The sequence below is a fragment of the Lampris incognitus genome, chromosome 10 (assembly GCF_029633865.1).
Source record: "Lampris incognitus isolate fLamInc1 chromosome 10, fLamInc1.hap2, whole genome shotgun sequence".
Classification (NCBI taxonomy): Eukaryota; Metazoa; Chordata; class Actinopteri; order Lampriformes; family Lampridae; genus Lampris; species Lampris incognitus.
In genome coordinates, this window is record NC_079220.1 from 52,628,861 (window position 1) to 52,652,345 (window position 23,485).

At 45.5% G+C, this 23,485-nt stretch overlaps 1 protein-coding gene across 1 annotated transcript in view; it reads right to left on the reverse strand.

Moving 5' to 3' along the window:
• LOC130119340 (nuclear GTPase SLIP-GC-like) overlaps window positions 1–23,485 on the reverse strand; it is a 37,857-nt gene that overhangs the window by 10,017 nt on the left and 4,355 nt on the right. Inside the window, exons 2-13 of the mRNA XM_056287801.1 lie at window positions 18,815–18,838; window positions 18,612–18,707; window positions 17,400–17,505; window positions 15,487–15,709; window positions 15,042–15,245; window positions 14,612–14,815; window positions 13,326–13,489; window positions 13,202–13,244; window positions 12,981–13,085; window positions 12,344–12,425; window positions 5,420–5,550; window positions 5,106–5,273 (exon numbers count right to left, since the gene is read on the reverse strand). Coding sequence (XP_056143776.1) covers window positions 5,106–5,273; window positions 5,420–5,550; window positions 12,344–12,425; window positions 12,981–13,085; window positions 13,202–13,244; window positions 13,326–13,489; window positions 14,612–14,815; window positions 15,042–15,245; window positions 15,487–15,709; window positions 17,400–17,505; window positions 18,612–18,707; window positions 18,815–18,827 — 1,539 coding nt within the window. The 5' untranslated portion in view covers window positions 18,828–18,838. The remainder of the gene's footprint in view (window positions 1–5,105; window positions 5,274–5,419; window positions 5,551–12,343; window positions 12,426–12,980; window positions 13,086–13,201; window positions 13,245–13,325; window positions 13,490–14,611; window positions 14,816–15,041; window positions 15,246–15,486; window positions 15,710–17,399; window positions 17,506–18,611; window positions 18,708–18,814; window positions 18,839–23,485) is intronic.

Here is a 23,485-nt window from a genome sequence, read left to right on the forward strand (position 1 = left end):
TGCACAGTGACAGGACAGTCTTCTTGAATCTAAACTACCACTATGGATCCAATGTGTACCCCCCCCCCCAAGACGATCACTGGTTGGCTGGCTCCAACAAGTCAACCCCTATAATAATGAATCAGTCAATCCATGACTTCAGTAGCTCCTCACCACAACCCCACGAGAGGGTGGCTTCTAGGAATACAGGCTACCACATGGTCAGACTGTAACAGGAAGAGAAAGCAAGGGGAATACAAGAACCTGTTCTTGTAAAGCATTCCGTTATCTGATGCAAAGATAGCACCTATAGCTCAATGCTAGCAAGACAAAGGAGCTGGGAGCGGACTTCTGCGAGGAGGCGAATGCTGTTCAGTTCTAAAAATGTCTAGGAGTGCATATCAACAGCAAAGTGGGCTTATTGGACCATATATGCACTGTAAAAGAGAGGGCAAAGTAGACTGTAATTGATCTGTTCATATTTATTTTTTGGGGGGGGGGATGCCCCCCCTTTCTCCCCAATTGTATCCAGGCCATTACTCCGCTCTTCCGGTCGCCGTTTCACCCCCTCTGCTGCTCTGGGGAGGGCTGCAGACTACCACATGCCTCCTCAGATTTGATCAACTCATGTAAATACTTTCACAAATGTCAACATGTTTTAACTGTTTGGCATAGATCGATGCCAACTATATAAAAAAATGAAGGTATCTGTTTTTGGAGATATTTGTATATATAGTAAAAGCCTGTCTACCTTCACTAACCTCTTTAATAACTGATATCATACATTCCTCCCTTACCTCTGGTCTTGTTCCCTCATCTCTCAAAACAGCTGCAATAACTCCAATACTCAAGAAACCTGGTGCAGACCCCAACAATAATTTTCGCCCAATCTCAAATTTACCATTTCTTTCTAAAACACTTGAAAGAACAGTTGCATCTCAGGTACACACTCACTTGACTAACAACAATCTGTTTGAGTAGTTCCAGTCTGGTTTTCGCTCCATGCAGTGCGGAGACAGCATTGGTGAAAATCACTAATGATCTTTTGATGGCAGCTGACTCTGAGCTCTTAACCATACTTGTCCTCCTTGATCTGAGTGCAGCCTTTGATACCATCTCACACAACATTCTCCTAGAAAGACTAGCTTCCATTGGAATAACTGGCACCCCCCCCCCCCCTTGACTGGTTTAGATCATATCTCTCTGGCTGCACTCAGTTTGTCCAACTTAAAAATTTGAGATCTCAGTCCTTTCCTGTTACTACCGGTGTTCCCCAGGGTGTCTGTGAATGTTCTCATTCATCCAGGTCATGGTTGTCCAAAGGAGTTGAATAAAGTGCAACTGGACTTGGTATATATCCGTGAAGACGTTTCGCCTCTCATCCAAGAGTCTTCCTCAGTTCGTGCCTTTCTGACTAGACCAAGCTAGTCTGACTGGCTGGTGATGAGAGTCAGAATTTATCCTCTAGGAGTCGTTGTCAGAGCTATTGATATGCGTGGCTCTTTGTGATCAGATGTTTACCAACGCCCGTCGCTAACAGAGCCATAGATATGAGTGGCTCTTTTGTGTACCGATGTTTGGCTGTGCCCGTCGTTGTCGGAGCTAAAGATATGCGTGGCTCTCCTGTGCTCCGATGTCCAGCCGATTTGCATTTGTTTAGCAGCGACGGCCGTTGGGGGTGTTAGTTTCGACTTCATTATTCAGTGGTCATGAGAGTCGTTGGAGCCGTTAGTGACCGACTGTTGTTCTTGGAGGCTAGGCTTCTTGAGTCTTCTGGGTAGAGATGAAAGGACGGCATTGTAAGTGGGAGATAGGTGGTGTCGCAGACCTCCTCCTCTGTTGAGGGATGGTTTTTCCAGTTTCGCATAGATGGCTTCCTTCACCCCTCTTTCAAACCATCTATGTTCTCTGTCCAAAATGTGTACGTTGCTGTCCTCGAAAGAGTGTGTCTTCTCCTTTAGGTGTAGATAGACTGCCGAGTCTTGTCCTGAGGAGTTTGGCCTTCTGTGTCGGGCCATCCGTTTGTGTAGTGGTTGTTTGGTTTCTCCTATGTATAGGTCAGTGCAATCCTCATTGCATTGTACAGCATACACCAGATTGCTTTTTCGGGTGTGTGGTACACGGTCTTTGGGATGAACCAGTCTTTGTCGGAGTGTGTTGCTGGGTTTGAAGTATACCGGGATGCGGTGTTCACCAGGGCTCTTTATAGGGACCCCTCCTATTTATTATTTACCTACTACCTCTTGGCCACATTTTCAGGAAATCTGGCATTAAATTTCACTGCTACGCGGATGAAACCCAGCTTTATCCATCCACCAAACCTACCTCCACTCTTTCGCCCACTTCCCTTTCTGACATTAATCCTGGTTTTCACATCACTTCCTCAAACTTAATAGTGATAAAACTGAGGTCCTTTTAGTTGGCACTAAATCTACTTTGGCCAAAACTGATCGTTTTTCTCTTACTATTGACAATTCTATAGTTCCCCCATCACCTCAGGTTAAGAGTCTGGGTGTAATCCTGGACAACATATTATCTTTTGAAGCCCACATCAACAATGTGGGCTTCAATAGTCTAAAAATAATCTCGGTCTGCATACTTCCACATACGCAATATTAATCATCTTCGGCCGTCACTTACACCTAAAAACACGGCCATACTCACTCACACCCTGGTTACATCCTGTATTGACTACTGTAATTCTATCCTCTTTGGTCTTCCACTCAAGTGTCTTCATAAGCTTCAATTGGTCCAGAATTCAGCTGCCCGTATCATTATCAGAACGCCTTCCATCGATCATATCACCCCTGTTCTTCAGCAACTCCACGGGCTCCCTGTTAAATACCGTAGTGACTTCAAGATCCTGCTGCTCACCTTTAAGGCCCTTAATAACCTAGCTCCTTCATATCTTTCCGAACTCCTTCATATCCGCACGCCCTCCCGCACTCTCAGATCCTCTTCTGCTCTCCAACTCATTACACCATCGGGCCCGCTTGACTACCATGGGGACTAGAGCCTTCAGTCGTTCTGTCCCCCGCCTATGGAACTCTCTCCCACAAGAAATTCGCAACATTGACTCTCTTTCAACCTTCAGATCCCATCTCAAAATGTACCTTTTCAAACTGGCATATTCAGTCTGATATACACTTCATGGAGTTTTGTGCAGATGTTGATTTTATACTTATCTGTTGTGTTAACTTTTTATTGTCTACCCTGCTTTGTTTTGATTTTACGCTGTCTGATACAGTGCAGCTTGTTTTTTTTTTTTTTACTGTGTTCTTTAAGGTGTCCTTGAGTGTTTTGAAAGGCGCCCACAAATAAAATGCATTATTAATAATAATAATAATTATTATTATTTGCTGATGGCAACCTGGCTTCACATTTTAATTATAACATGATGTACCGCTGACAGTGGATCTGAAATGCTGGTGTTAGGCAGGAAAAAAGGTTCAGATATTAAAACCTTTTAGAATGCATGAAGAATTCACAGAATTGTCCACTGTGTAACTGTCCAACAACCCTGTGTGTGAATAAAGCCAAAACTCAGAATACAGTTCAAATTGTAAAATTGACATTAATAAAAACACTTATTTGCTACTGCTATAGTACTCCTTTAGCCTTCTGCTGTAGTGGCACCATTACCGAGTTATGTTTCTGTATCACAGAAAGTGGAATCAGTCATCCATCAGATGGTGACAGATGTACTCTTACCCCCCCCCCCCCCCCCCGCCCGGTTCCGTCTAGTATGTGAGGAGGGAACAACCATCCCTGACCCAAGGGGGGCGGGGGGGGGGGGCTAAGAGTGACATCTATCACCATCTTAGGCCCAATTTATACTCCAAATGTCGGCTAGCAGACAGATGTCTCTTGACAATTTTGACGTCATGAGAGACACTTCTTGTGTCTTTTTGTGTCTCCCAGGGCTGTCGTGTACATGACACATTTTCATGACATTTGGAGCATAAATTGGGCTTTACTGTGATTGCAACTATTCCCCAATCCTCTGTGAACAGTACACATAATCGTTGCAACTCTAGTTAATGGTCACGCCAATTTGCATATGAAACTGGCCGTTGTTTTCGGTTGTTATGCCACTGCATTGTCTATAAGGGTGGGGATACCTGCAGTCAGTTGAGACTGGAGAGGTCACTTAGATGAGCGATGAAACAAACATTGTGTCCTGATGAACTGATTCAACTTTCTGTGATTTCCTTACCTACTACTTTACTATTTTTACTACTTTTTTTTTCTATTAATCCCCGTGGGGCAATTCTTCCTCTGCATTTAACCCATTTTAGCTGTGTAGCTAGGAGCAGTGGGCAGCCGCCATGCAGCACCCGGAGACCAACCCCAGTTCTTCTTTCTATTGCCTTGCTCAGGGGCACAGACAGGAGTATCAACCCTAACATGCATGTCTTTTTGATTGTGGGGGAAGCTGGAGCACCTGGAGAAAATCCACTGCACACATGGGGAGAACATGCAAACTCCACACAGAGGACGACCTGGGATAAACCCCAAGGTTGGACAACCCTGACGTTTGAACTCAGGACTTTCTTGCTGTGAGGTGACAGCGCTAACCACTGGGCCACCGTGCCGCCCAACCCATACCTGGATTATTGAGCATGCATAAAGATATGTTTCTGTAATTTACTGGTATTGTTTTTCTTGTAAATTTCAAATCAAGGTTTTTGTTCTTTTGATTTGCCCCCTCCCCCCCTTTTTCTCCCGAATTGTACTTGGCCAATTACCCCATTCTTCCAAGCTGTCCCAGTCGCTGCTCCACCGCCTCTGCTGATGCAGGGAGGGCTACAGACTACCACACGCCTCCTCGGATACATGTGGAATCGCCAGCTGCTTCTTTTCACCTGACAGTGAGGAGTTTCGCCAGGGGGACATAGTGCATGGGAGGATCATGCACATACCCACTTACGGTTTCCCACTCACAGACACGGCCAATTGTGTATGTAGGGACAGCCGACCAAGCTGGAGGTAATGCGGGGATTCTAACCGCCGATCCCCATGTTGGTAGGCAATTGAGTAGGCCGCTACGCCACCCGGACACCCTGATCTGTTCATATTTCTCTCCAATTCTCTAATGAATCCTGAAATTGTCCTGTAACACTTACCGGTGCAATCACGTTCAACATCCTCTCCGCACATAAGTTCGCTGATGTGGCTGTTGCCAGTTTAAGGATGTTATCAAAGGTCTCCTTGGTGTTTAACATAAATTGCCTTATGATTTGTAGCTCTGGTTCCAGAATCCTTGCAAAGGTTTGCTCCATTTCCAAAATAGTCTTCTCAAGCCAAAGAACAAAATATATGAGATAGAAGAACAGGAAAAAATGATGAGTTTCTACTGTATTCCCAAAGGCATTTGATTTGCAGTCATTTCAAATGTATTGTACTGACAGGTTAGCAAGTTAAAATGAGAAGGACTTACCTTTTTTTGAGCAGAGTTTTTCACTCTTATCAGTGAGATGATTCCAAAAGCATCGAGAATGTAGCTTTTTGTCCGTTTGTCTGACTGTTCGGCATTTAGTTTTTTCAGCAGGGCTCTCAGCTGGGGAATCTCTACATTTTCAATGGGGAAAAAGACTGTCAGACGATGTTCTTTGAAAAAGGTCTGTCTACGACCATCTATAAACCCATTTAAGGCGAGAAAGGATAAGACAGACTTTATTCATTCACAAAGGGAAATTGTTTTAAATGAAATCTACTAATTCGAGAGTCAGTTATGAATGCAGGGTTTGCATTGAGTGTTTGCTCTGTGGAGTAAAAATGTCCTCATACTTGACCATGATGAAAATGTTTCTACCCAACTATGGGCAGCACAAACTTGTTCTCAAAAACTAGTAGTGGGATTTTTAAAGGGATAGTTCACCCACAAAATGAAAGTTCTGTTATTATCTACTCACAGTCATGCCAGTTGAAACCTGAGTTAGTGTTTTGTTTCCATACAACACTGCAGGAGGTAGCCAACAAAATATTGGAGCAACTTTATTCTCATCAAGTGTAGTGAATGGTGGCCAGCTCATTAAGTTTCAAAAGTGGCAACAAATGACCACAAACATACCCTAAACAGCCTCTGCAAAACAAGCCAAGTCCCCTGAAGCCACACGATAACTCTGTGAGTTGAAAAGACTGAAATCTAGACTGTTATTTACAGCAAATTTTAACTTCCTTCCTTGCTTTCAAAAAATTCATACATCTGAGCATCCAAATCTGGGTTTGGGTTCTCAAGTGGATCCTGAATGTACCCACGCAAGGACCCAAACCCAAACATTTAAACCCAAATCCAGAATCTCTTGATGCATGATCAATAATCCAGGTAAGGAAATCACAGAAGGTTGAATCAGTTCATCTGGAGACTACGCTTACTGAGAAAAATGTTTCATCACTCACCTAGGTGCCTTCGTCAGTCTCAACTGACTGCAGGTATCCCCACCCTTATAAACAGCACAGTTTACCGTGTCCATTAATTAGAGTTACAATGGACATGTGTATTATTCACAGAGGATTTGGGAATAGTCGCAATCCCAACACAGACCTCAGCAGCGCAACTGGCGGAAGACATCTTCAGGTCACAATGCCAGTGAAGGTGGATGAAGGCTGCAACAGAGGGTGGCCCCCAATCGTCTTGGTTCTCCATGCCTTTAGACTGTGACCATCCCCTGCCAAGGACCGTATGGTGGCTGCAGGCTCATCATCCTCTCCACGTAAAAAGCTGTCATGCACAGGCATCCTCCTTCAAGGATCACCCCATAAACATCCTTGGGTCAAAGCCCTGTGCCCATCAGGAAGAGGTGACGGGGACAGGACAGTGAAGTCTGGCAGCCCCTAGCCACAACCTGACACACAGGCAGTGGGTGTATGATCAGTTGCTAAGCCTTGGGACTGAAGCAGAGGGGCTTCTTGGCTTTTGCACTCACAACTGAGCTGCCCTATATAGGATCTGCTCTGCTCAACCCAGTTGGGGAGGGGGCTAGAACAGGTGCCCTAAACATAGTCTGCCTCAAACCTTCTGTGTTGGCCACCTCGTCCTGAGGGACCACCACCATGTGGTCAAAAACTGAAACTCGTATATTTTGGAGCCTGGAACATACAAACCCTCACGGACAATCTATCCAGCAATCAACCTGAACGGCATACTGCCATCATCGCCTGAGAGTTGAAAAAATTCTGGATTGTCATTGCCGAACTCTCTGAAACTCGATCGGCTGACCAAGGGCAGCTGAAAGAGGAGAAGGGTGGTTACACTTTCTTCTGGAAATTAAAAGCAGCTGATGAGCTGAGGATCCACGGTGTGGGCTTTGCCATCAAAAACAGCCTCATTTGCCACCTTGCTGAGCTTCGACGACACCATGGCCACCATGAATGACAACCTTGATGAAGGAGATGGCAAAATATTGGACTCAGTCGAGAAAAACAATAAAGATATCATGAAAGCCATAATGTCCTTGAAAAGAGGACTCAAAAGGAAAATTGATGTGATGCAAGCAACAATTATCAATATAAGAAAGCAGGTACAGGAATGCACAGGGCGCATTGCACATGTGGAACAACGGATTTCTGACACTGAAGACAACGTTAATGGGCGAATATCCAAAGTCAGCACGTTGAAAAGCACCATTAAAACTCTTAACAAAGTGGAAGACTTGGAATGCAGAAGCTGACTGTACAACATAAGAATGGTAGGCCTACCGGAGAAGGTAACGAGCCGGGATACAATTACATTCATTGAAAAGTGGTTACTGAAAGTTCTGGGGCTTGAACCGTGGGAGGTCTTAGTAATTGAGCGAGCTCATACAATCAGCGCCCTGCCAAACAACAACTCGCACAAGACATGTCCGACAACAATTATTATGAAGATCTTTAAGTTTGAAGACAGGGAGCGAGAATTTTATGCTAACCTGAACAATGCTCTCACCAAGTCCCCAAAGAAGATAAGCTAATCCTGCTTGGAGATTTCAATACCAGAGTGGGACAAAATTCCAACTTGTGAAGAGGCATAATTGGCAAGGAAGGAGTTGGAAACGCAAACTCCAATGGCATCCTGCTGTTAATAACATGCTCAGAACACAGCCTAATCATCACCAACACACTCTTCTGCCAGAAGAACCAAATTAAAACAACCTGGAGGCACCCTCGCTCTAACATCTGGCACCTCACTGACTACATTATCGTCTGTCAAAGAAACTGACACAAGGTACTTAACACCAGAGTGATGATCAGTGCAGATGATTGCTGGACTCACCACCACCTTATCCGCTGGACTCACCACCACCTTATCCGCTCCACTCTGTTCATCCAACTTCACCGGAAAAGAGGGATGCAGAAAAAGCACAGCCGCCCAAAGCTCAACCTCGAAAGACTTACTGATACCTCCTCTCGTCAACAGTTCTAGGCCATGCTCAGTACATCAATGCCCAAGCAGTATCCAGATGACATTGAAAGCCACTGGGATATTCTCAGGACTGCAATCACTGGCACCTGTAAAACCACTCTTGGATATATGATGAAAAACCACTAAGATTGGTTTGATGAGAATGACCTGGAAATCCTGCACTTAATCAACATCAGGAGGCAAGCCTTTACCATCTGGCAGAATAAATCAACTGCCAAAATAAACGAGCTGCCCATGCAAAAGCAAACTCAGCCGTCCAAAGCCGGATCAGGGAATTAAAGGACCGGTGGTGGACAAAGAAGGCCCTTGAGATCCAGCACCTTGGAGATGCTGGGGATACCAGAGGCTTCTTCGATGCCACTAAAGTAATATAGGGTCCCAGCCATCGCCGTCTAACCCCCCTTCACTCCAAAGATGGGTACACACTGCTAACAGACAACAAGTCAATCAAAGACAGGTGGAAAGAGCACTACCAGTACCTTTTAAACTGGGACTCTAGCCCTGAGATGGATGCCCTCCAACAACTCCCTCAACAACTCAAGGAGGAGGATGTGTCAGCACCATCTCGTCTAAAAGAAGTTGAGGATGCCATCAGGGAGATGAAACTCAGTCGATGCAGTTGCCCACTGGGGACCGGGGTTTGCGCCGCGGTCTTGTCAGATCTGACTATGGCCAGACTCGATGAAGCAGCAATACTTGGCAACGCTGTCTTCGGGAGGTGGTGGAGTCGGCTTGTGTTCATCGCATGAATGCGTCTCTGTGTGTGTTGGAAAAGCAGTGGTTCGGCCTGGATTTGCCTTGTCATGAAAGTGGGGAGGCGTCTCCTTCAACACTGCTGGCCGGAGAGATGCAGTTGGCGAACGCATGCGGTACGAGGGTGGGTGTTTGAACTAAAATAGGAATCGACTGGCCACTAAATTGGGAGAAATCAGAAATGATTTATTTAAAAGAAAAGAAAAGAAAATTTTTAAAAGAAAGGAAGATGAAACCCAACAATGCTGCGGGTCCTGATGGAATACCAGCAGAAGTACTGAGGGCAGGTGGATCTACACTCCTTAGACATATCCATGCCCTGCTACTTAAAATATGGGAAAGAGGAAATCCCTGTGCAACTTAGGGATGCACAGAAACCACCGTGGCATTTTCTTGCCTTCCAACACAGGGAAAGCCCTGGCTAGAGTCTTGGCCAACAGACTCCTCCCAATAGCAGAAGAAATTCTGCCAGAATCCCAGGGCGGTTTTCATCGTAACAGAAACACCATGGACATGACTTTTACTGTTCGCCAACTCCAAGAAAAAGCCCAGGAACAGAACCAACCATTATACATAGCCTTCATAGACTTAACCAAAGCTTTTGATTCCATAAACCGCCAGGCCCTCTGGCTAGTTCTGTCAAAAATAGGCTGCCCTGACAAATATATCAGAGTACTATGACTACTACATGATAATATGTCAGCTAGAGTACTCAGCAGTTATGGAGAGGAGACACAGTCCTTCAATGTCCATACAGGCGTTAAACTAGGTTGTGCTATTGCCCCAAACCTTGTCTCTGTCTTTATTGTCTCCATCCTCCACCTTACGGGTCCCAATCTTCCCCAGGGAGTCAAAATCATATACAGGACTTACGGGAATCTTCTGAATATTAATTTTTTTTGAAAACTGCAACCTTCAGGCCAGAACAAAAACTCTGGTGTACAAAGCGGTAGTGCTGCCCACCCTACTGTATGGGTCAGAAACATGTACCACATATAGCAGGCGCCTTAATACACTTGAGGCATACTAACAGTGATGTCTCAGGAAGATCCTTGAGATCATCTGGAAGGATAAACACATCAACTTCAGCATCCACAAGGAGGCCAACATGCATACTGTAACTGCAACCATCGCATAACATCAGCTGAGATGGACTGGCAATGTCCTCCGCATGTCTGACTCTCGCCTCCCGAAACAAGTCCTTTACTTTCAGCTCATGACAGGACGCCGTGCCCCAGGAGGACAAAAGAAGTGATATAAAGATATCCAGGCCCACATCAAAAGATTTGGCATTGACCTTGATCAAAAGATGGCAACAGATGTACTCTTAGCCCCCCCCCCCCCTTGGTTCAGGGATGGTCGTTCTCTTTTCACATAGATGCTCTCTTTGACTCCCCATTCAAACCAATGTTCCTCCCTATCAAGGATGTGCACATCCTCATCCTTGAAAGAGTGGCCACTGGCCTGTAGATGGGTGTAGATGGCAGAGTCCTGGCCTGATGAGGTAGCTCTTATATGTTGTGCCATCCTCTTCGCTAGAGTCTGTTTGGTTTCCCAGATGTACAAGTCACAGCAATCCTCCCGGCACTTAACAGCATACAATATATTGCTTTGTTTGTGCTGGGGGACCCAATCCTTGGGGTGGACCAACTTCTGGCGCAGCGTGTTTTGGGGTTTGAAAGCAACTGAGAAGCAGTGTTTGGAAACTATTCATCTCAACTGTTACGACACTCCCACCACATACAGAATCCCCACTGGTTTACGCTTAGACAGCTGTTGTCCTTCTCTCTTCGATCGGCTGGTGCACTGTTTGGACAGCTTCCTGGCTTTGCCAAACGTCCAGTTAGGATAACCGCAGTTACCCAGGACCTGTTTAATGTGGGATTTCTCCCCTTTCCCAGCCGCTGTGTCGGCAGGGATGTGGTCATCTCGGTGAGACGGCGTCCTGATGACTCATAGTCTGTGCTCCAGTGGATGGTGAGAGTCAAACCTTTAAGTACTGATCAGTATGTGTTGGTTTACGGTAAACATCAACAATCAAATGTCCCCATCACCAATTGCAATTTCACAGTCTAAGAAGGCTAACTTGCCATTTTTCACATCCTCCCTGGTGAACTTAATATGGCTGTCCACGGAGTTAATGTGTTTGGTGAAATGTGGTACATCCTGAGATTCAATGTTAACCTAGCCGTCGTCCACAAATCTGAACCAATGGCTAGGTTGTGTCCCTGGATAGGACATCAGAGCCCTCTTTTCCACTTCCTCCATATACATGTTGGCCACTGTATGTGAAAGTGGGGAACCCATAGCACACCCACGCTTCTTCCTGTAATACTGCCTCCTGTATGTGAAGTACATGGACTGAAGACAGCTTCAAGGGCAGACACACTTGGCCAGAGTTAAGGGTGGTCCTATTGCTAAGGGTGGGGTTGTCCTATAATTTCATACGGACTACCTCCACTGCTTCATCAACAGGAACGCACGTGAACAGAACCACTTTCTTCCCATCAGTTGCTGCGAATGGTGGCCAGTTCATTAAGTTTCAAAAATGGCAAAAATGACCATAATCATACCCCAAATGGCTTCTGCAGCACAAGCCAAGTCTCCTGAAGCCCCACAATAGCTCTGTGAGTTGAAAAGACTGAAATCTAGGCAGCCAAATCCAGTATTTAGCAGTCTAGATTGGTTTCAATTTAAATACTTAATACTTTAAATACTTCCTGTTAATGTGCGTGAAAAGGTCCCACAACCCAAATAAATATACATATGCTGTCATTCTGACTGTCATATAGGTAGGCTGCATTGTATGCTTGACTGACCTGATGAGGTAGATTTCTCTCAATTTGACGGTCACAGAAAATGGAAAAGCACTAGGTAACATGGATTATAACCCAGAGACAAACATGGCGGGTGGTTGTTTTTTTTACAATAATATCTTCTAGTAATCAGGCTATATGGTAACTGGTAATTCATCATCACTACTGAGGCAAATTTCTAATCTGTGATATTGGGCTATACAAATAAATGGACTTGACTTCTATGAACTCACTTTGTCGACAGGGTAGTGAATGCAGGTGAAAGTGTTTGGTGATTCTTGATTAAAGAGTTTTGATTAGGGAAAAGATTGATGACTCAGTCACAAAAGTAACCAGAAACTATTGTACACTGAATAACTTAAAAAGACACTTGAGTATGAACCAAACTTGCCGGTTTCCTCGGGTCTCAGGACTGAATCAGGTTTCCGGAATTCCTCAGCACTCACAGTGAACACCTCAATTTTCCCAAGTTGCTGAAAATTTTAAAAAACAACATTTGTGACAAAACCATGGACATACTCAAATTGATAGAAGACACCTGCTATATTGTACTGTCTGATATGACATGATCTTATAGGCTTTTATGGTTTCATCACTGGACAATTACAATCTTTTTCTTTTGTTGCTCCACTTGATTGTGTCCCTTGATGATCAGTTGTGGTCTGAATATTTCAGAGATAACCTACTTACTACTGTTCTGAAAGTAACCACAGTAATTCAATTTAGACAGATGTAGGATGTACGTTGGCACATAGGGAACCTTCCCATTTCTAGCTGATGGTGGTATTTTTCTATGTTCTTCTGTAATCTATGTTTATCCATTTTATAACTGTGGTTGACCTTTTGGTGCCAAATCTTAATTTGTCGGGAAAATGCATTGTGTATTTACCGTACAGAAAACAGTCTCTGAGGGGAGAAAAGGGACCAAAATAGAGCCTTACCTTTGCATGATTACTGACAATTAACACCACAACATAATTGAAAACTAACTTTTTTTCCTAGGAGATGCAAACATTAAGATGTCTTACCTCATACTGGTCACACACATCATCTTCAATGATCTTCTTCGCTCGTATGTTTCTGTCCAAAATGCAAGCTCTTTTCCACTGCTCTCTCGTTTGGGCAGATGTGGCCTTTGGTGTATGAAATCACAGAGAGAATATGAAAAACCAAACAATTATATTTATCACATTTTTGTCTTGTTTCTTTTTTTAAAATTTTAGCTTTATTTTCATTTGATTTCACACACCTCTCCGTCTGTAACACAGTCCTCATCTTCTAGTTCATATGAGCTGCAATGTTGAATATTTGCCATTAACAACAGCACAGCGGACCAGCATGGGAAATACAATGGTTAGAAATGAGTTAGTGACCTGCTGATGTTGTCTGTTTTGGTGCAGATGAAAGAAATACTTTGACACTGTCCATTGGGTCCAAGGTAGTTGATGCTGCTGTCCAAGATGTTCCACGCATCTCTGTCTGCGGCAGCGCGGTCAATGTCTGCTACAACCCACACAGAGGAACAACTACAGATGCTCTAAAACAACACAAAAACACAAAAACACTCTTACAGCTACACATATATATTTCCCCCCCTTTTTCTCCCCAGTTGTGCTTGGCCATTTACCCTATTTTCCGAGCCATCCCGGTCGCTGCTCCACCCCCCCTGCCAATCCGGGGAGGGCTGCAGGCATGTCTCCTCCGATACATGTGGAGTCGCCAGCCACTTCTTTTCACCCGACAGTGAGGAGTTTCACCAGGGGGACGTAGCGCGTGGGAGGATCACGCTATTCCCCCCAGTTGGGTGACCAGGGGAGGCGCTAGTGCAGCGACTAGGACACATACCCACATCCGGCTTCCCACCCGCAGACACGGCCAATTGTGACTGTAGGGATGCCCGACCAAGCCGGAGGTAACACGGGGGATTCGAACCAGCGATCCCCGCGTTGGTAGGCAACGGAATAGACCGCTACGCTACCAGGACGCCAGCTTCACTGATATTTGATTGTACAGACACACGCTAATATGGAAAGCCAGGATGCAAACATGTAGTTTTTGTTTAGAAGTTAGTGCGTATTCTATATTGTGGATCATAAACGGAAGGTCAGGTCATTTTGTCACGTGACTTAAGTTATCTCGCTGCTGCCAATTCAAATTTTGGAGGACCAACTATCTGAAAAACCTAACCTCCTTTTCTCAAATAAAAAACTCGGTTCACATGTGGTCCAGGTCACTGTCATTCAAATGGAGGAAAGCCTCCCTAATTATTTACACTTTTAAAAGTTAAGGACTCACACTGCACATTTTCATGCAGTACAGCTTTGTTAGGTGTCTAAATTTAAAAATAGTGTTGCACAGATTAGCGGAGAGGCCGTGGTGTCATTTAATGTCTTCGCCGCAATGCAATACTGAGCTCATCTTGTGCTATGTTATCCAGTATCATCAAACATGTGGGTTTTTGGTTGTTGTTTTTTCTTTCAATAACTTGGAGGAATCTGAAGATTGCCGCCATGCTTGAAACGCCGTTCTTTCAATCTGACATGAAAAACAAATAATTGCGATGTATTGTGTCTGCGAAATGTGTGAGAGTCACAACATGCCTCAGTTTCCCTGATTCAACAAGGCTTTAAATGACAGACTAATTTGTCAGGATCGTTACCGCTTCCCACATCTTGTCCCGGGCCTTGTTCCAGTCCCCTGATCCTGGAACGTCCACCAAGACAAGGTTTCCCAGGAGGTCTTGAGCATTGGGCACTTTGATGATCACACATTTTACTAGAGGCCAGTATTGTGTCGTATATCTCCTTTTAATGCTGGTTCCACCGTATACAAAATTTCTAATTTGGGCAGAGAACTCCGATACCTGAAATCGTAATCACAATCAGTAAAAGTATGGTCAGTATATAAAATGTCAAGGTCTTTTCTTCTTCTTTTTTTTGACAGAAAGTAAAATGTGCTACCCTCCTCTTGTGTATTTTTTCAAATGTGTGTGTGTGTGTGTCAATACATATGGGTGGCATGTACTCATTTGTGCATATTAACACCTTTGTTCCTATCATAGAAGCACGAGACAAAAACAAAACACTTACGTTGTCAGATGACAGATATTCTTTCCCAGCTTCAAAAAGATGGCTGAAGTTCTGCATCTCCATCAAGATTTCTACATTTTTACCAACTCCATCGTTCCCATACAGAGCCCGGATTTTACTTTTTAGCATCTCTGCTGTCTGCTTATCCATATCCTTCTCATCAGATAACAGCTCATCGATAGACTGTAGCTCCTGCCTCCAGTCCTTGATAGGATAAATTGGTTCGTGTTAACTTTCAACATAACTTGTAAAGGTACATTCATGTTTCCTTTGTGATTTTTTCCCCCCTACTTTAGTAAACTCTCACTCCCTATGTTTTGCAGTGCTCTTTGATAACCGGTCGTCTTAATTCAGTCCACTGTATAACATTAGACACGGGTCGACAATAGCAGAGAACATATTCTATCGTCACAAACTAAATATAGCATATTTTGGGAATATATACCGCTTCAGGTATGAATTCAATCTCTGCCTCGTATTTGGAATTGGCCATGTTGGCTTCCAGCTGTATGATGACTGAAGTGCATGCGTTGATAGTACAACACGGCAGCAGCTTCTTCTCTCCCAAGATGGCATTCAGCAGGGAGCTCTTGCCGGCTCCCGTTCTCCCCAATACGGTCACGACAAATTTCTCCTTGTAAAGACCCTCCATGGCTTCCTTTTTTTTCCTGCATACAAAGGAAAGACAGAATATTTGAAAATTCATGCTCTTTTCTTTAATGTTATCATTTTTGGGTATCCCTTGACGGGACTTCCTAAACCAACCACCATTAATATTGGTACAAGATGAAGATGACACACAACCCACATATGTCAAATCAACAACATTAGTCATTTCATTCGTCTCTCCTTTGAGGTTATTCTCAAGGTGATATACACCAATCAGCCAAAACATTAAAAACACTCACAGGTGAGGCAAAAAAAACAAACCGTTAATTATGTCATTACCACCCACAGAAGAGCTACCGTGGCTCAAATGGCTGAAAAAGTTCATGCTGGCTATGATAGACAGGTGTCAGAACACGGTGCTTCACAGCTTGCTGCGTACGGGGTTGCTGCCAGTCAGTGTGCCCATGATTCTGGTGATGAGTCAGCCCACAACAGTCCAACGGAAAAGATAAAAATATATATCTAAAATTTCCCTAAAAACGACACCACTAAAAACATAAAAACAGAGAGAACAAAAAAAAAAAAAACCACAAACACAAACAGTTAACAACACAATCCATTAAAGCGCAATTTCAGTTCAATGCTGACGGCTGGTGTCTGTCAACGGGTAACCAGCACTGATGGGGCGGCGGGGGGGGGGTGACCATTGGGGTGACACAGCTTGTTAATGACCCTGACTGCTTGTGGGTAGAGGCTATTTAGCACAGATGCTGCTGTACCTCTTCCCAGACAGCGGGGGGGGGGGGGGTAGGTTATGAGAAGGGTGGTGGGGGATCCTTAACGATGCTGGAGGCTCTGCGAAAGGGGGAGAGGGGCACCAATGATCTTGCTGGCTGTCTTCACTATCCTGTTCAGCTGATGTTGATCGGTCGCTTTGCAGTTACTGAGCCAGGAAGTGAGACCGTAGGTTAGAGAGCTTTCAATGGTGCCCCTGTAAAAGGTGGTGAGGGCCGGATTGGGGAGACTTGCCCTTTTAAGTCTCCAGTGGGGATGGAGCCACTGTTGGGCTTTTCTTTCTTTTCTTTTTTTTAACCTTTTTCTCCCCAGTTGTATCCGGCCAATTACCCCACTCTTCCGGGCTGTCCCGGTCATTGCTCCACCCCCTCTGCCGAGCCGGGAAGGGCTGCAGAGTCGCCAGCCACTTCTTTTCACCTGACAGTGAGGAGCTTCGCCAGGGGGACGTAGCGCCTGGGAGGATCACGCTATTCTCCCCAGTTCCCCCTCCCCCCAAAACAGGCGCCCCCGACCGACCAGAGGAGGCGCTAGTGCAGCGACCAGGACACACACCCACATCTGGCTTCTCACCCGCAGACACGGACAATTGTGTCTGTAGGGACGCCCGACCAAGATGGAGGTAACACGGGGATTCGAACCGGCGATCCCCATGTTGGTAGGCAATGGAATAGACCTACACTACCCAGTTGCCCCTGTTGGGTCTTTTTAGCTATGGCCAGGGTTAAATCTGCCCCTGTTTTACCATCTGTCATCATGTGTAGACTTGGGTGTGGTATTATATGTCTTCTGAGGTAGTTCCTACGGAAAGCACTCAGAAGGGTTGCTCTTCTCTCAGTGGCAAAACAATATGACGACATTGATCTTCATGACTATTGGTATTATCAATTATTGCTCAACAATAATTATACCAAAGACGACTGTGAAGCAGATTTGTCTCTGCATTTGAACACTTACTTGAGGTCATTAATAAACGCCATGCCTTCCTCTGACTGTGGCATTTTGTCTATGTCGGTGAAGATTTGTTCAAGCAAGTTCCTGGCCTCCCGAATGCCATCAGGCTCTGTGAATGGGAGGCATTTTAAAACACATTTTACATTCACTCATATTCAAGAAATTCACACTTATTGAGAAGAAAGTACGTGTATCATGCTGTTGTAATGACAACTAATTAATAACTTTTTTCAATATCAACGAGCCATGAAGTTATGTCTTTATTTTCTGTGATTGATTTGAATAGAAAAACAAAACAACACCAACAACACAACAACCAGGCCATGGCGTGACTGAGCACACAGCAGGGGTTAAGGGTCAGTGGCAGGGGTTAAAGGTCATTGGCCGGGGCTGAAAACAGTTAGCTTATAAACAGCTCATGTGTTTATGTGTCGGCTTACAGTAAGACCAGGACCAGAGTCTTGACCAGACATGGACAGGAACAGCAGATCTTTGGAATGGAGTTGCCATGTTGTATTATTTGAGGAACTGTTTTATGCAGGCCTGTGTGTTTGTGCATAATAAACGACCACTGCACCTGCATCTAAAGATATTCACCGTTCACCTTTCCATCCAGGACAAATGCATCCGCCACACTTTTCCTTACACGCCAAACAATTCACAATTTAGTGAAAAGCAATTTCATTCATATCTGGTATAAATATAAAATGATGCCATGTTGCCCTATCATATCTGACTGTGTCAAAAACACAGAACATAAAAGATCAGCAATGGAGGCAGGGGGTGTTTATTGATAAACACAAGACGTGCAGAGAAGGTGACTTCCACATCTGTCAGCATCTGGTTGCGATCTTGCGTGGTTGACACCACCATCGGCGTGTGAGTGTGCATGGGTGGATGTGAGGCCTTAATCATTAAGCGCTTTGAGTGGCTGCTCCATGCGCTATATAAAAAGCAGTCCATATGAAGGAGCTACTACGAGTCTGCTTCAAGAGGAGACTGTATGTCTTAGCAAACTGCGGTTCACTTTGTGTGATGCCTGAGTTTTAGGCCGCGAACTGCAAAACAACTGTTTTTTGGGTTTTTTTTAAACACGTATATTGTCAGCTCATCCAGATTGGGTGCCTAAAGTGCATGACGAACAAATCATATCAAACAAATCAATTTTGAACTTGAAGCAGAAAAAAATTTAATGGCATTTTAGAATATGCTTACCATTACTTGCACTGGCATTTCTAGAGTAATTACTCGTATCACTCGTAGACTGCCGATTGTCTGATGTAGGTGAACCTTCAGCAGCTCGCTTGTTGCCTTTAAGTAAACAATAATAATAAAAATAGCAGTTATTTCAAACAAAAATGTAGTATTTATGAATCAATACTGGAAAAAAGTGCATTATATTTATCTATTGCACATACCTTGCATGGCCATGGGTCCTTTGACTGGAAATACAGGAAAACGAAGGTCACTGACTGATATTCAGAGCAAGAAATCATCACACTGTAAAGTATCTCATCACTCAGTTTCAATTTGACCACAGTTTACTTTGTTGGAAAGGCGTCATCATAGATGGTCCATCCATCCATCCATTATCCATGCCGCTTATCCCAATTAGGATGGCGGGATACTGGAGCCTACCTATCCCAGCAGTCACTGGGCAGCAGGTGGGGAGACACCCTGGACAGGCTGCCAGTAGAGGGGCCTTTTTGAAAATCTATATAATTTTTTTTGCCAATTGGGCGCCCTTATCAAGTAAAGTTTGCTTTGTTATGAATCTGTATCAAGGAGTACTGCGACCATGTTCTGAAATATGCGTTTAAGTTTTATTCCTTGTTGGAAAACGTGCAGGAAAAATAGATTGGGGGGGGGGGGAAACGTTTGCGAGTGAGTGCATCTAAAATATATGCTGATTTAACAGCTTTAGTTTGGGTTTCTTTTTCTCTGCTTAACATTATAATCCTCGGCGATAAGAAATAACGTGTGACGTTGGTGACTCAGCTGGAAATACTAGGCATACGTCCAAATAACAAACTCAAGACAGTGATCCTGTTTTGGTCTGTTCACAACAAGGTCACAAACCAGTTGCCTTTCATACCTGTGGCAGTGATTTTACGAAATTCTCTTCTTGTGAGAAACACTTTGTTCTGGATCAAGAGCCAAAAGAGACATTCTGTCCTTTGTTGGAAGTCAAACCGTCTCAACTGAAAGTATTCAACATCGCATGTAAGGACCAGCCAGCTCCCCTAGGTGTGGCATTATTGAGAGAAGAGAGGTGGGTAGGTACATACCAATCACCACTTTCATTTTTTTCCCCCCCAAGTGCTGCTGCAGTGACTGACATAAATGATATAAAAGTCACCAATATAAGATCATTTTGAAATATAAGATATATTTTTCATAAAAAGAAATCAACATTATAAGAAAATACAACTTATATCAGTCATACAACTTATACAACTTATATCAGTAAATTCAGGTATCCCAGAGGCGGGTAATCTTAAGAGAAAACCGGGGAAAGCGAGATAGGCGCGGGTGTTGATTAGTTGGAGCTTCTCAATAATGAGGAGAACGGTTGTACCTTCAAACTCAACGTTTTATGTCTGTAATGCTGCGGTAATTCACAGGAGGTATGAAAAAGGTGGACCTGTCTTACAAATCTAGCAGCGCGTACACACACGCACACACACAAACATCAAGCTAGCCTAACAAAACACAACGTCACTTCCGTTTTTTCTCTTCAAAATAAAGCATGTGTCTAACTTAAACCGAGACCTTTCAGAATAAAATAAATCTGTGGCAATACCGAAATATCAGCATCACTGCAGCTCTTATGTCGCCCTCTGTCAATATGACAACTGCGACTATTGTAAACAGAGCATCCCAACTGCAACAATGTATTTTCATGCCTCTTTTACTTAAACATGAATTAACATATTTGTCTATTTATTCAAATAAAAATTTCTCAACAGCGGATGGTCCATAATTTGTAAATTCAAGATTTTCATTTCAGCCTTTGTTCTTGATGCACCTCAGCTTTTAAATCAAATAGCAATTCCAGCCGAGCACCTTTTTCCAGTCTGTCCTCTCCTCTGACTAGTCAATGGCCTCTAGACCTAAATGATTGGTTGCATCCATGGTGACGTTTGCGGCGCTGTGGAGCCCTGTTGCCAACCCATCTAAGGCGAGACCAAGTCCACATAAACACTTTCTGAAGACAAGCTGGGTCAAGCCCAAAAATGAAGCTTCTTGAGTCTGAGTCAAGTCCAAGTCTTTAAGGGCCCAAGGGCTCAGGGGTCCCCTAAGCCAGAGTCTCTGCATGAAGTCGTTATTATTAACTTTGCATTTCTTGTCGCATAGTCAAAGGGCTTAGTCATTCATGTCAATTACTGTTAAGGTTTGTAGAACGAACCCAATAGCGACAACACAAGACAAAGTAAGGCACCAACCTGGCAGGACTCGTGGAGGAGAGCCGGCCGGGCCTGGACAGAAGGGGGAGGCGCTTCAGGCGGAACTAGAGAATAGCTTCTTAAAAATGGGAAAACGTAAACTGCCCCCTTAATCCGAAAGGGAAAAAAACACAAACTGCTCCTTTAAAGTCCGAAAGGGGAAAAAAAACACAAACTGCTCCTTTAAGGTAGAAGTCCAACCGAGTAATAAGATCCACAGTGAGAGAGGAGAAATTAGAATATCAAAAACTTGATCTCAACTAGAAAATCACGATGGGAAAATCCAATGGGGAAAACACAAAGAGAGTTCTTCTCCGAACAAGCTCTCAAGGAGAACTGACACAAGGGAATAATCAAACAAGCAAAAAACACGGAGAATACTACAATCTGTACTCCACCGGGAGACACAGAAATGTCACAAAACTCGAGACGAAGAATTTACTCACGGGACTGTTCAGGACGAACTCGCGACGAGTTCTGGAAAGCAAACAAACTTATACTAGAGTGGTTAACGAGTAGGTAGGCTGCAGGTGTTTCAGACGCGCTCTTCCCCCGCTCTCATTGCTGGTTGCCAGGTTGGTCAACAGACCGAGCCCTAACAGTACCCCCCCCCCCTCTACGGGAGCCACCAGGCGACCTGCCAGGCTTGTCAGGGTGACGGCGATAGAACTCAGCGAGCAGACCAGGGTCCATGATGAGCTGGCGGGATACCCAGCTTCGTTCCTCCACCCCATAGCCCTCCCAGTCAACCAAATACTGGAACCCCCGTCCCCTGCGTCGGACGTCCATCAGCCGACGGACCTTCCACTGTGGATGCCCATCCACAATCTCAGGGGGAGGCGGAGCTGGGGCCGGAGGCATAAGGGGGCTCTCGGAGACAGGCTTTACTCGGGACACATGAAAAACCGGATGGATCTTCATGGAGGCCGGGAGCTTAAGACGCACAACTGCAGGACTGGGTACTTCCTGGATCTCGAAGGGTCCAACGAACTGGGGATTCAGCTTCTTGGCAGAGGACTGAAGGGGGAGATCCTTGGTGGACAGCCAGACTCTCTGTCCGGGTTGGTAAGCTGGTGCTGTGGATCGGCGACGGTTAGCTCCTCGTCTGGCACGTTCCGTAGCACGGAGCAGCGCAGCCCTGGTGATCTCCCAGACACGACGACAGCGGTCCAGATGAGTCTGCACGGAGGGAACCTCCACTTCGGACTCCTGTGCAGAGAAGACGGGCGGCTGGTAACCCAGGGATGCCTCAAAGGGCGAGAGGCCGGTGGCGGAGCTGACCAGGGAGTTGACCGCATACTCGACCCAGGGGAGAAACTGACTCCAGGAGGTTGGCTTCTTGGCAGCGACGCAACGGAGAGCAGATTCCACACTCTGGTTCATCCTCTCAGTCTGTCCGTTAGTCTGCGGATGATATCCCGACGAAAGGCTGACCGAGGCGCCCAACCCCTTGCAGAAAGCACGCCACACACGGGAAACAAACTGGGGCCCTCTGTCTGACACAATGTCCTTGGGAAGTCCATGCAAACGGAAGACGTGGCTCATCAGGAGGTCAGCGGTTTCTGAAGCAGAAGGAAGCTTAGGCAAAGCCACCAGGTGAACACCCTTGCTGAAGCGATCCACCACCGTCAGGATCACTGTGTTGCCCTGAGACGGAGGAAGTCCAGAGACAAAATCCAACGCCACATGGGACCAGGGCCGACTGGGAATAGGAAGGGGCTGCAGCAGACCAGCCGGTGCCTGGTGAGAGGCCTTGCTGCGGGCACAGATGGTGCAGGCCATGACGAACTCCTTGACGTCCCTCCTCATAGTGGGCCACCAGAACCGTCGAGCTATGAAAGTGAAAGTGCGGTGGACTCCAGGGTGGCAAGCGAGCTGACTGGTGTGGCCCCATTTGAGGACCCGAGACCTCACTGAGTCCGGAACAAACAGTCGGCGAGGCGGCACGTTGCTCGGGGCTGGACTGGAGCGCAAGGCGCGCTTGACCACCGTTTCAAGGCCCCAGGTCACCACGCCAACGACCTTGGTCTCAGGGAGGACGGGACTTGGCTCCACCGTTACAGGTTCCTTAAGGTGTTGACGAGACAGAGCATCTGCCTTGGTGTTGCGGGAGCCAGGACGATAAGTCAGTGTGAAGTCGAACCGACTGAGGAAACTGGCCCACCGTGCCTGCCGACCATTGAGACGTTTGGTTGCCCGGATGAACGTCAGGCTCTTATGATCAGTCCAGATGGTAAATGGATGCTCTGCCCCCTCCAGCCAATGGCGCCATTCCTCAAGTGCAGCCACTACAGCGAGAAGCTCCCGATTACCAACATCGTAGTTCTCCTCGGCGGGAAGGAACCGGCGGGAGAAGAACGCGCAAGGATGAACCTTCTGGTCGGTCTCTGATCGTTGGGAGAGCACAGCCCCCAATCCGGTGTCCGAAGCGTCCACCTCAACTATTAACTGCCTCTTGGGATCGGGATGGAGTAGGACGGGGGCACTGGTGAACCTCTCCTTGAGCGACAGAAATGCAGAGCGAGCAGCTGGGGACCAGACGAACGGCTGAGAGGGGGAGGTTAGACGGGTGAGGGGTTCTGCTACAGAGCTGTAGTTTCGGACGAACCTCCTGTAAAAGTTCGCGAACCCGAGGAAGCTCTG